The 12,916-nt window shown below is 44.0% G+C and overlaps 1 protein-coding gene across 1 annotated transcript in view; it reads right to left on the bottom strand.

Annotated features, from left to right (window-relative positions):
- The window catches only part of COG5 (component of oligomeric golgi complex 5), a 498,415-nt gene that overhangs the window by 34,618 nt on the left and 450,881 nt on the right, over nucleotides 1-12,916 (bottom strand). Inside the window, exon 19 of the mRNA XM_063448101.1 lies at nucleotides 5,760-5,836. Coding sequence (XP_063304171.1) covers nucleotides 5,760-5,836 — 77 coding nt within the window. The remainder of the gene's footprint in view (nucleotides 1-5,759; nucleotides 5,837-12,916) is intronic.

Raw genomic sequence — 12,916 nt, 5'->3', positions numbered from 1 at the left:
GGGGTAAGTTAATTATCTCCAGGATACAGAGGAGGGGTTACACTCTTCCTGTGGGTGTGTATAAGAATTGTACTGTATACTGATTGGTTCTGCATATTTTGTTACAGTCTTCCACAAGGTCCCATGTGGGAGTTCCCTTGCTGGAAGACCATCATAAAAGGGCTGAGTTTGGCCATCAATAAACACTTTCGTTTTACCCCTTCATGAAGTCTCAACTCATGTTTGGGGGATTGGGAGCTATAATCACTACTTCACTTTTTTCAGCTTGGATTTCGGGAGACGCTACAAGGATCGGCACTGCACGGATAGCAGGATCCTTTACAGGGAGTGAGACAGCCCACCCTGGGAGATAGGCATCTCTGCTCCTTCCATCTGTGTCTCCACTAGGAACATGTGGTGTATTCATCATTTCCACGCTATACCTTGTATCTGCTGTTAATCATTTAATGTGTCGAGTGCAGGGTGACGTTTAAGGCCCATAGGTTGATCCTGGCATAGCCATAATCTGGGCAGATGACTGACCCTAGGGGTTGAGTCCTGTTGCCATCAGGTGGCTTGGGGAGCCTCCTTTGGAGCGTGAGGACAATATTGCATGCATTTATAGGGTATTCTTTTGTATCAAGTGTACAATCAAGTCTGCTAAGACTGGTGTGCAGGGGTTCGATATAGAGCACGATGCCTGCTTAACAAGTTCCACTCTGTGCACTTTGCTATATGTTTGCTGTTATGGTTTGTTTAGCACAATTCATATGTATAAGAGAGGAATCGTACTATGGCCATTACTATGTATGCGAAGGCCTAAATAGGAGTCACTTAGGCTATATTTATTTATGGGTTTTTTGCTTTTCATTTTAGGATTAGTTCTTTATGATAATGTGACTCTCTGCATGTACAGGAATAGACCGGTGTGGGACTAATTTATTGTATAGTGCACTGGGACTCAAGGGTTAACACCCTCTTGAAAATGTAGTTACATACTCCTCAATCGTTTATATAGTACAGCTGTTGTCCTGTCATCCAGCTAAGAATATTATTGGTCATTGGCTATATTTGTGCTATATATAGACATCAGTGATAATGTACAGTATTTCGCACAGAAAAGGGACACTTTAGTATATGTCCCCTTGCACTTGGATCTTATGACTAGGGTCTTATAACTGACATTATGGATGAGTAATACATGTTGGCTGCATGCTATACTATATGTGTGGAAATTAAGTATGTTTGTGTTTCAAGCTCTGACAATATAATTGTGCTTCAAACTCTGATAAGTACAGTCTTGTAAATATAATTGTGGTTCATGCTCTATTCAGATATGCCTGCCAAGTGATAGTATTTGTTTTTAATGTATGGAGGACTCAGGGTAAGAATTAAGATATGTAAAGTTATTGCCTCCTCAACTACCTAGCTGTAGTTACCCTGTGAAGTCTCTTTGTAGAAGTTTTAACGTATAAATCTTCCGACAACTTTGTTGGTTGGTTTCCATGGGAATGACGGGCACAACGTAATGACGCAATCAGGGTCAATTGCTGGCTCGTGGAGTACCCCTTCTCCAGAAAATGCTGCTTCATCGCTTCCATCTGTGTCCAGCCTTGATTTTGGAGCAATTCCTCCTAACCCGCCTAAATTTGCTGTATGGTATATTGTCGAGTTAAGTCCATTTGGGATGACTGTCGGAAGGGATGGAACTATTGCAATCAACATTTTCTTCAATGTCTTAGGTAAAAGTCTTCCTTCTTTTACATTCATTTTTAAATCCAGAAATTCTACATTCTCTCTAGAATGCTGAAATGTAAACTTAAGAATCTACGGATTGTGAATAAGATATCCCTTGAATTCCTCTATTGACTCCATGTCCCCTTGCCAGATAAAAAAAGCAGTCATCGATGTACTGCCACCATGGGAACAATTTTGCTCTGATTTGGCAAATCTTCCAGATGTATGCATCCTCCCACTTTCCCATAAAAAGAATGGCACATTAGCCAGCTAGGAACAGAGGTTGGAGCTGCAAAAGTGATGTGTCCCAGGAGTGCAACCAGCTCTTGGCACTAAAATGCAAACATCTCAGCATGTGCAGCGTTTCAAGTAGAAACACTGCACATTCAGATTCCTTCTACAATGACCACTTCTAAAAGCCAAAGTGGCCATGGTGGTTGGAGTAACCCTTAAAAAATAAAACAAAATAAACCCTGAAAACAGCAATAGAATACACTATTGTAAAACATGTACTAGATATAATATTCTTAGCAAGTTAACAATTAAAACTGCAAATTACCCACTGGATAGAATAAATGCTAACAGCACTTTTGAAAAAAAAATAATGAGATTTTAAAACCTATCCAGTTGCTATGTATTTAATATATGGAAGGAGATGAATTGCCTTGATAAAATCCAAAATAACAATTTTATATATATTCTTCTGATTAAAGCAAGCAGCTAATAATGATTTGCCTCACATTACTTACACCCATGTCCAGCCACGTAAATCATACTTAATAGTGTTTACTTTTTTTAGTTTATAAATGTTTATTTTTGACAATGCTAAAGCTTTGGCTTGTATTAAAATACAAATGTTCTCATTTTATGTCATCATAGATCATCAAAAGTTGCATTTACATTATGTTAAAATAAAGAATAGAACCTCCTGCCTTCCAATTTACCCTGGCTCAGAACTTGACATTTGAGAGACATAAGGTTAATTTGCATAAAAAGCCTCCAGAAACATGGAAAAAACACAAATCTTTGATAATACTCCTTTAATCTTTGGTAATTTTCTCTAATGATTTTCAAACACTAATACTTAAAAATGAGTATCACATCTAAGCAGACTAAGCTTCTTCAACTGACTGGAGATTTTTGCCTTTATAACCCAAATATTGAGCATGTTGAGGTTAATGATTTGCCAGGATATGGCTCCTAAATTAGATAACCTATGGAGTACAAAGTGGCCTCTTTCACACTTGAACCTCACGAGGTTTGGCTGTTCCTCAGACAACCCCTGAAAACCATTTGGAAGATGAAGGGCAGTTTGATAGCTCTAGAGCTAGATTTCAAGTATCTAGGTCAACTCCTTTATTTATGCCACCCTAATTCCCTAGACAGGTTGCAGTTTCATTGCCTAAGATTTTTTAGATAATGATAATTTAAAAAAAATATGTCTAGGGACCCATTACTTTTAAACATTGCTTGTGGGGACACTGCTTGTGCTGTTGCATGGGGAAAGATGCCCCATCTTTACCCATGCATCGCCATATTGAGTGTTTGTGAGGAAGATACTTGCGGAAGCATGTTTGTAGGGGATAGGGGTTGTAGTGTAAGGGCTGTAGAGTAGTCATGTATGGGCCACATCATAAAATATATAATCATTAACAAAATATTTCTGATAGATACCTGGTCTGGTGTGTATGAGATATGCACCCCAGGCTGGTGCAAACTATGTGCACTACTTGGTGAAGCATCAGAGCATTGCCATGGTAACCTGCAGCAAGTCTCCTATTCACTCCAGGGAATGATACACAGTTTGTACCTGATGGAGGTGCAGATTGATAACTCCCCGAGTCCCACATTACAATCCGGGTCCACCAGACAGGATGGGCAGAGACAATTTGTTTCTGATGCCGGCAGGGCGCACCATAAAACCAACGCCCAGTGACAACTGCCCCTTCCCACCACTTCACACACAATATGCCTCTCATCTAAATCAGATGTAGATTTGCCTTCAAGTGACATATTTACATAAGGGAAATCAAATTGTGGTTCTGTCTAGACCTTCACAAGTACAGCACCATGTTTCAATGGAGTGCTAATCAAAACCATTCTCTACCAGATTTAGGATGAATGATACATTTTTTACACTTCAAAATAGGAATTTATTTTATATTCTCTCCACACAAAATATTAGGGGAAATTACACTTTTTGATGTAGATTTTAAACCATGCACTGATCTCTCTGTTATTAACACTAGCACAACACACCCTAACCTATTTTAAACGAATAGCACATCAGTTCTCATGGCAACTGATTTCATTTTCAGCCTGTGGGTAGCCACCAAATCTATACTTTGGAATGTGCGCAATACATGGATCATGTTCTCAATGGGATTCTTTTCCCATAACACTTGGTTCAGCATCATGAATCAGACGTATAGAATTGTATAGAATGAAGCACTTTCCTATGTATAGTTTTTTCTAGACAATCATATGAAAACATAAAAGAAAACAAGTACAAGTATGGCGCTAAAAATGAAATAAAAATGTATTAATTTATATAAAGCTGCACCTTAGAATGTGTAAAAGCTAAATAAATACACATATCAATAGAAAAACCATACAAATAAACAATTTTCACTCAATAATAAAGTGCACATATATGTACATATGTATTAATAGATGTGAGACGTAAAAGTGCCCTGTGCAATAAAACACAACCAAGAGTTTAAATATTTTGTGTAAAAATATTGCCTATAGTCCACGCCAACTGTACATGAGAACAATCTATACATACTATTGCCAAACAAGTAATCATACTAGAGGTATCTAATGTAAGAAAATACATAGAAAACAACATAGGGTAATATTGCAAAAATAAGTATAAAAAGGAGTAACTCACAAGTGTAGAGCAGAGAAGTCTGATCTAACTGTATAGGCTCCTCAATATAACCAGAATGACGAATGTGGTAAAAGAAACAACTTTATTCAGCTTCCAATTTAAAATCATGCAGGCTGACAGGTAAAACCTCTGCCCCATACAGCGTCCTCTCATAGAACTTTGCCATGATATCAGGTCTGTTGCCTGGCTCAAAGTTGTCTCGATTTTAGCTAGGTTTTAGTTTGCAGAACCAAGTCTTCCAAAGCATTTCAGGAAGTAGCAGAGTTGTCACCTCACAGTCATATATTGAGGAGCCTATACAGCTAGAGCAGACTTCTCTGCTCTACACCTCTGAGTTGTATATTCTCCCTTACTCCTTTTTTATACTTATTTTTGCAATATTGTGGTGGAATCTCGGTAAAAATAAATTTAGTATGCCGAGATTGCCACGTGGTATGTGCACGTGCATATACTGATGTATCGGTCGGTTGGTTGCACGTGGCAACAATACAATCAGTAGTGTACGGAGCATGTGCAGAAATACAGGATATAGAGAATTCCCCTCCTCCATTGTGCTGGGCAAGCCATGTGGTCAAACAGGAAGTTAGTCCTTGTTCTGTTGATTGGGTAATAGTACGTGTGGGTGGAGCTGATTATGGGAGGAGCTATATACCTATATAAGGGACCTACACTGCATGATCAGGGCTCAGACTTTGCTGTTTTTTGGTGACATTAGTCCCTCTGAGTCCCGGTCGGTGAATCCTGAAGAAACCTGTGTCCATCTCTCTGTGCTCGGCTTACGTCAGTTTCTCCGGTATCAATATTACCCTGTGTTGCTTTCTATTTACTTTCTTACATTAGATACTCCTGGTGTGATTACTTGTTTGGCAATAGTATGTATAGAGTGTTCTCATGTAAGTAATACAGCTGGCACGGACTAGAGGCAATATTTTTACACAAAATTTATTTATACACTTGATTGTGTTTTATTGCACAGTGCATTTTTACATAGTTTTTTGTGATTCACTTTATGTCTCACATCTATTAATACATATGTACATATATATGCACTTTACTATTGAGTGAAAGTTGTTTGGGCACTCTGCAATATATTACGCGCTTTAAAGACACAACACACTTTATTTGCATGTTTTTTCATGTGAAAACATACCTGAATGATCTCAACAGCCTATATGACTTCCCAAGGTCTGCGACTCTTCTGCACAATGGAGCCACAGCTAATTCCATCTGTAAAACAAACATTATGGTATCATTATGGATAAAATGACACTGTGCATTACGTACAAGGTTATAACAGAGAGGCAGTCAGGGCCGTTTGGAGGAATTTGGGGGCACCAAGCAAAATGGACATGGAGGCCCCCCAAAACTCCAACCCCTCCCCACCCCCCACACGCACGCAAAGCCTACAGGAACCACAGCATAGCCATACAGTTTAAAGGACCACTATAGTGCCAGGAAAACATACTCGGGAGCTTTCCTCCTCCTTCCTAGCGACGTCATCGGCTGAATGCGCATGCGCGGCAGGAGCCGCGCGCGCATTCAGCCAGTTCATAGGAAAGCATTTACAATGCTTTCCTATGGACGCAGGCGTCTTCTCACTGTGATTTTCACAGTGAGAAGCACGCAAGCGCCTCTAGCGGCTGTCAATGAGACAGCAACTAGAGGCTCTAGAGGCTGGAGTAACCCTCAGTGTAAACATAGCAGTTTCTATGAACCCCGTGTCCTTCTTACTCCTCCCCCCGTGTCCTTCTTACCCCCCCTGTGTTCTTCTTACTCCCCCCTCCCCCTCCCTGTGTCCTTCTTACTCCCCCTCCCCTCCCTGTGTCCTTCTTACTCCCCTCCCCCTTCCCTGTGTCCTTCTTACTCCCCTCCCCGTGTCCTTCTTACTCCCCTCCCCGTGTCCTTATTACTCCCCTCCCCCGTGTCCTTATTACTCCCCTCCCCCGTGTCCTTCTTACTCCCCTCCCCCCGTGTCCTTCTTACACCCCTCCCCCGTGTCCTTCTTACTCCCCTCCCCCCATGTCCTTCTTACATCCCCCTCCCTGTGTCCTTCTTACTCCCCCCTCCCCCTCCGTGTCCTTCTTACTCCCCTCCCCCCCTGTGTCCTTCTTACTCCCCCCCTCCCTGTGTCCTTCTTACTCCCCTCCCCCCTCCCTATGTTCTTTTTACTCCCCCCTCCCTCCCTCCCTATGTTCTTCTCACCTCCCTTTCTCTGGCTGTAGCGTGGCCGAGCTCCTCTTCCTCCTGGCTGTCATTCCGTCCGGGTACCGCGCGGTAACAGGAGATTCAGTTTCCTGTTCCCGGCCGGACTGACAGGAGGAAGAGGAGCTCGGCCATGCTACAGCCAGAGAAGGGGAGGTGATGACGAGGAGTGCTGCAGCCGCCTGAGGCTCTCTATAGAGCACCCAGGCGGCTGCAGCCTTATAGTAAGCACCGGCTCTGCTTGGGGCCCCGGGCCAGCTCGGAGCCCCAAGCAGTTGCTTGGTTTGCCTGCCTGCTAGCGACGGGCCTGGAGGCAGTAGAGGGGCAGAGCACTTAGGCGTTAGGTCAAGGGTGCATAATTCATTGCTGCACTATAGAATATTTATGTTTAATGTGACATTAATTGGTTACTTGGTGGAGGTGGTTGGCCAATTTGATTGTAGAGGATAGATGTCTAAAGGGGTTCATTTATATTAAATAGGAGTGTAATAGATGTCAGAAGATTTACAGCATGAAATCCTCTTTTGAAGCTGTGACTCCAGAGATCCTCTGCAAAGTGTGAAATGTTACACACGAGTTGCCTATAAGTCTGCCTTGTAATGTAAACTAATTGGCTTCTACCATATGCCTGTATGTCCTCTTAGATCGTGTGTTCTTTTGATATGCTAATTATCATTAGCATCAAGAAGAACCATTGTCTTCCAGTGTCATATCCAAAAGAAACATTAATAATAACCCACAGATAAATAATAATGCCTCTGTGGCGAAACCAACCTCGCCACTGGGCCCTGGAGAAGCCTGTTTGCCCGCCTCCTACCTGCTGACTATGGCCCCTGGGTTATTTGGGGCATATTGTATTGTGCGACTGCTGGCCCTTTAAGCACAGTGAATGGTATTTTATTGTACTGCTGCTGGCCCTTTAAGAACTGTCTGGGGACATATTGAGACTTTGGGTAACAATACCCTTTAAGACTATGGCCCCTGAAAACGTATGGACTTTTATTCGGTGTGTATGGCCCTTTAAGAACCGTCTGGGGACACCTTGTAACTTTGGTGAACAATGCTCCTTTAAGACTATGTCCCCAGACCTGCAAAATAACTTGCCCCTGGCTTTCTCCCTCTTGGTTCAGTAAATAGGGCTTACGGAACCAAGTACCACACAGGCAGACCACCCAGAAGTTAAAGTGTGCAGGCAATTTACCTCCCAGGCTGTGAAGTTACTGCAGGTTAATTGCACGTGGCGGCGGCCATCTTTGTTCAGTCGAACGCGGTCAGCGGTGTATGCTAAAGATTCTGTGGAACTGAAATCGGCTACACATTTTACCTAACACCGCTGACCCTTACCTTCTCCTACACTTCGTTTTTCAGCTCCAGAGACCAAGTCCCGTTCGAAATGGGACTTAGTCGTTTTTCTGCATGAAATTGACCGACCGCACAGCCCAAATCTATGGAACTGTTTTGGGCAGGAAATTGTGCTTGCGGTCGGTCATAAAGGACTTTCACCTAACTTTTGATCCACTGGAGGGATTTGCCTGATTTTTGGAAGTGTTTATGTTTAAAGTGTGCTGATTCCAAATATGTTGTTATGAAGATGTGATGTATGGTTTTGAAGTTATAAATATTGTGTAAAAAGTATATTTTAAACTGTATGAATAATGGGATTATGTGTCACACTAAGGGGAGGGGATGTGTGGGTTGCACCCGTGATACTATTAGTTATTTTATGCCTCCCCCTGGGTGTGGCCTGTATGTGTACTCTTGTAATAAAGAGGCAGGCTGGATGTGCCAGTCCAGAGTTCCTGTTTAACCCTCAAAGTGAAGTGTCGTCTCATTATTGGGGGAGGATTTATTGCATGCTGTTCCAGTTTGACTGCTAGGAGTGAAAACCTATTCGTATGGTTCCTATTCAACTGTCTACAGCATTCAGAGGCTTGAGATGATTCATATGCTTCTCTGATTCGGTGATTGTGGTGTCGGCTAGAGTGCTTGGAGGCCTCAGGAAGCGCTAGGAGCATCCATTAACGGAGGTACCCAGTCGGGGTGCCAGGCGATCCGTTACAGCCTCCTTTTGTGAATATCCAAAAATAGGAAAACAAACCCTACAAAAAGAGAATAAACATGGCTAGCACAGCATAAGCCACTTGGAAGTAATTGTGTGTTACTGGGTGAAGCATCCACTAAATAAATAGGAACTGTGACATATTTATGGAATTGAAAAAATGGCAACACATTCATAGATGCAATCATTGTTTCTGTGGCAAGCAAAAAAGAGAAGATAAAAACAAGTTTCTGTTTGGATTGATGTTGGTCTGAAAACAAGGGGGAGGCAGGGCCAGATTAACATAGGGGCTGATGGAGCTGCAGCTCCAGGCCCAGGCCCATGGAATAGGCCCATTGATTTAAAAAAATAAATAAATAAATAAATTTGTGGCTGCCTGACCGTGCCGGTATTGCAGTAATACCGGCAATACAAATGCAGGTATTTTTCTCAGAATAAATGGAGATTACTCTGCAATACCAGCACCGGCCAGTAGGGGTCACTGTGTGTGGAGAGAGGCAGGGTTAGGAAGTTACAGCATATCCCTGCCTCTCTCTACTACTCACTGATCCGTGGGGGTGCAGCTACACAGCAGAGTCCAGACAGCAGCTCTACAGTAAGTGAGGGATGGGGGGAAAGGCAGCAGGGACACATGGAGACACTAGGGGACACATGGGGAAACTGAGGCACTAGGGGACACTAAGGGACATATGGGGACACTGAGACACTAGGGGACACAGACACTAGGGCACATGGGGACACAGACACTAGGACACATAGGAACACTGAGACACTTGGGGACACTGGAAAACATAGGGACACTGAGACACTAGGGGACACTGGGACACATGAGGATGCTGAGACACATGGGGACGCTGTGAGACATAGGCACATTGGGAGACACTGAGACATTGGGACACGGAGACACTATGTCACCATTTCTCCCAGTGTCCCCATGTCCCCCAGCCAGTGTCCCTAGTGTCTCAGTGTCCCCAAGTCTCCCAGTGTCTGTGTCCCATGTCTCTCCGTGTGCCTAGTGTCCCCATGTGTCCCTATATGTCCCAGTGTCCCCATGTCTATGTCCACAACTGCCCCATGTCTCCCAGTGTCCCCTAGTCTCCCAGTGTCTGTGTTCCCATGTCTCTGTGTTCCAAGTGTCTTAGTGTCCCCAAATGTTTCAGTGTCCCCATGTGTCCCAGTGTCTGTGTTCCTAGTGTCTCAGTGTGCCTAGTGTCCCCATGTCTCCCAGTGTCCCTATATGTCCCAGTGTCCCCATGTCTATGTCCATGTCTTCCAGTGTTCCCAAGTGTCTGTCTCCCAGCCAGTTTCCCCTAGTCTCCCAGTGTCCCCTAGTCTCCCAGTGTCTGTGTTCCCATGTCTCTGTGTCCCTAGTATCTTAGTGTCCCCTAGTGTCTCAGTGTGCCTAGTGTCCCCATGTCTCCCAGTGTCCCTATATGTCCCAGTGTCCCCATATCTATGTCCACAACTGTCCCCATGTCTCCTAGTGTCCCCAAGTGTCTGTCTCCCAGTGTCCCCTAGTCTCCCAGTGTCCCCTAGTCTCCCAGTGTCTGTGTTCCCATGTCTCTGTGTCCCTAGTGTCTTAGTGTCCCCAAATGTTTCAATGTTCCCATGTGTCTGTGTCCCTAGTGTCTCAGTGTCCCCATTTCTCCCAGTTTCCCTAAATGTCTCAGTGTCCCCATGTCTCCCAGTATCCCCATGTCTGTGTGTTCCCGGGTCTCTCAGTGTCCCCATGTCTCTGTGTCCCCATGTCTCTCAGTGTCCCCGGGTCTCACTGTGTCCCCAGTATCCTAGTGACATGGAGGGACACTGAGACATTGGGAGAAATGGGGACACTGAGACACTGGGAGACTAGGGGACTCGGCGACATGGGGACACTGACACTGTGATACATAGGGATACTGAGACACTGGGTGACTTGCGAGACTGAGACACTGGGAGACAGGGAGACATTGGGAGCAATCCATCTATACAGCAGAATCAAACTGTGAGTAGTTTGTTGGTGATTTTACAGAATTTTCTCTGATGTCACTCCTTGTGATTATACAAATGATTAAGGCTGGTATTTTTTCCCAAGAAAGGTGGCAACCCTAACTACTCTTCACATACTCTTGCTTAAAGGAGCACTATAGGGTCAGGAACATAATCCTGTATTTCTGACCCTATTATGTTAAAACCACCACCCTGGCCCCTTCTTGCCTCCCTAAGTATAGTAAAATATAACTTGTAGTCAAGTCTGCAGCTGCTGGCTCTGCCTCTGAACTGACTGTCTGCTGACATCATCAGAAGTGGTGGTCTGAGCAAATTACAATACTTGCCCATAGGATTGGCTGAGACTGTCAACTAGGCAGATCAGGGGCAGAGCCATCACAAGTCCAACATAGCCCTGGCCAATCAGCATCTCCTCATAAAGATAAATTGAATCAATGCATCTCTATGAGGAAAGTTCAGTGTCTGCATGCAGTGGGTGGAGACACTGAATGGCAGTGCTGCACAATAGGCAGTACTGCCCCCGGAAGCACCTCTAGCAGCCATCTAAGGAGTGGCCAGTGGAGTTATTTTCTCTGAAAAGACAGTGTTTACTGCAAAAGGCCTGAATGGAATTATTCTACTTAGCAGAAAAAAATACAATAAGCTGTAGTTGTTCTGGTGACTATAGTGTCGCTTTAAGTTTGGAAGCTTAAGAGGGATGTATGGGAACAAAACTTGTGTGGACTGGCTGACAATAAAATTAGTTTAGGTAATGCAGACGTTGGTCTCTCTAACACTGTGGCATGTCCCCTTTCTTCTACACTCACTACATACACCTTTTCTCTGTCTCAGGAATGTATGCCTGCTAGTAAGAAGGTAAGGAGACAAGTGCACCAGCGAGTGCTAGGGGACAGTCCTTAGAAAGCATGGAGTGAGTGCATCATTAGACACATTTATGCCCCCTTTTTGGGCATGTTCTCCCCTTTTGGCAGGTCTGGTTACGTGATTCGCACCAGTGGCCCACCCTTTTACCCCACCCATTGACTTCCTGCTTCACTGGACACAGCTGTTAGGGGGTATGGATTTACTTGAAAGATGAAAGCATAAATTAGAGAGAGATTAGCATAGAGTATGTGTTTTCTTATAGCTGAATCCTATGAGTTTCCCTCCAACACCATCTCCATCAGATACATGACGTTTGGGAGGTATGACTGTTTTTGTGTTTTTGGTCGATAAGATTCCGTAATTAGGCCCATCATAATTGTCAGCACCAGGTCCACTGTGCTCTTAATCCGGCCCTGGGGGGAGGTCACTTATTGTTCCTACAGGTATGCCTTTCTTCCACCTATACTTCCCCTAGACCAGCTTAGAAACCTAAGGTGAATTCAGGGGGTTTAAATCTAATTGATAGGCAAATGTTAAGTGTGTTTACTAGGGGCTTATTTTGAGTAAGACGCCATCTTTCCTTGACAGAGATTCCTCGGGCAGAAAATACTGTTACTTTACCATCTAAGTGAGTAGTTAGGTTTTCTGTTAATTTCTCCTTTTTGTTTTTAATTGTTGTTTGTGTAAATAATTTGTCATCTGTTTTTTATTTGCACTTAGATCAAGCATGTCAAATTCGCGGCCCACAAAGGACATCTTTGCAGCCTGGCGAGCCGCGACTACATGCCTAGTGTTAAAGCAGAGTAGGCACCTGCTTTTCCCACATTGCAGGTGCCTACTCTGCTAACACTTACCTGGTCAGGGAGGAGGGCCAGCGAGGGAGCTCAGTGTTCCTGCTCCTCACTGCTCCCTCGCGCGCGCCGTCTGTAGTGAAGCCGGGTGCCAGAATATGACGTCATATTCCGGCACCCGGCATCACTAAACCGCGCGAGGGAGCAGTGAGGAGCAGATAGAAGGACCCCAGGAAGATGCCCCACATCAGCTCTAAAAGGTAGGGAGCAATAAAGTAAAGTATGTGTGTGCAAGAATGTGTATGTGTGTGTGAGTGTCTGTCTGTGAGTGTCTGTCAGTGTGTGTCTGTCAGTGTGTGTCTGTCAGTGTGTGTCTGTCAGTGTGTGTCTGTCAGTGTGTGT

Source organism: Pelobates fuscus, chromosome 3 (genome assembly GCF_036172605.1).
Source record: "Pelobates fuscus isolate aPelFus1 chromosome 3, aPelFus1.pri, whole genome shotgun sequence".
NCBI classification, from domain to species: Eukaryota; Metazoa; Chordata; class Amphibia; order Anura; family Pelobatidae; genus Pelobates; species Pelobates fuscus.
Note: the sequence above shows the minus strand (reverse complement) of the source record. Positions and strands in the feature narration are given on the sequence as shown.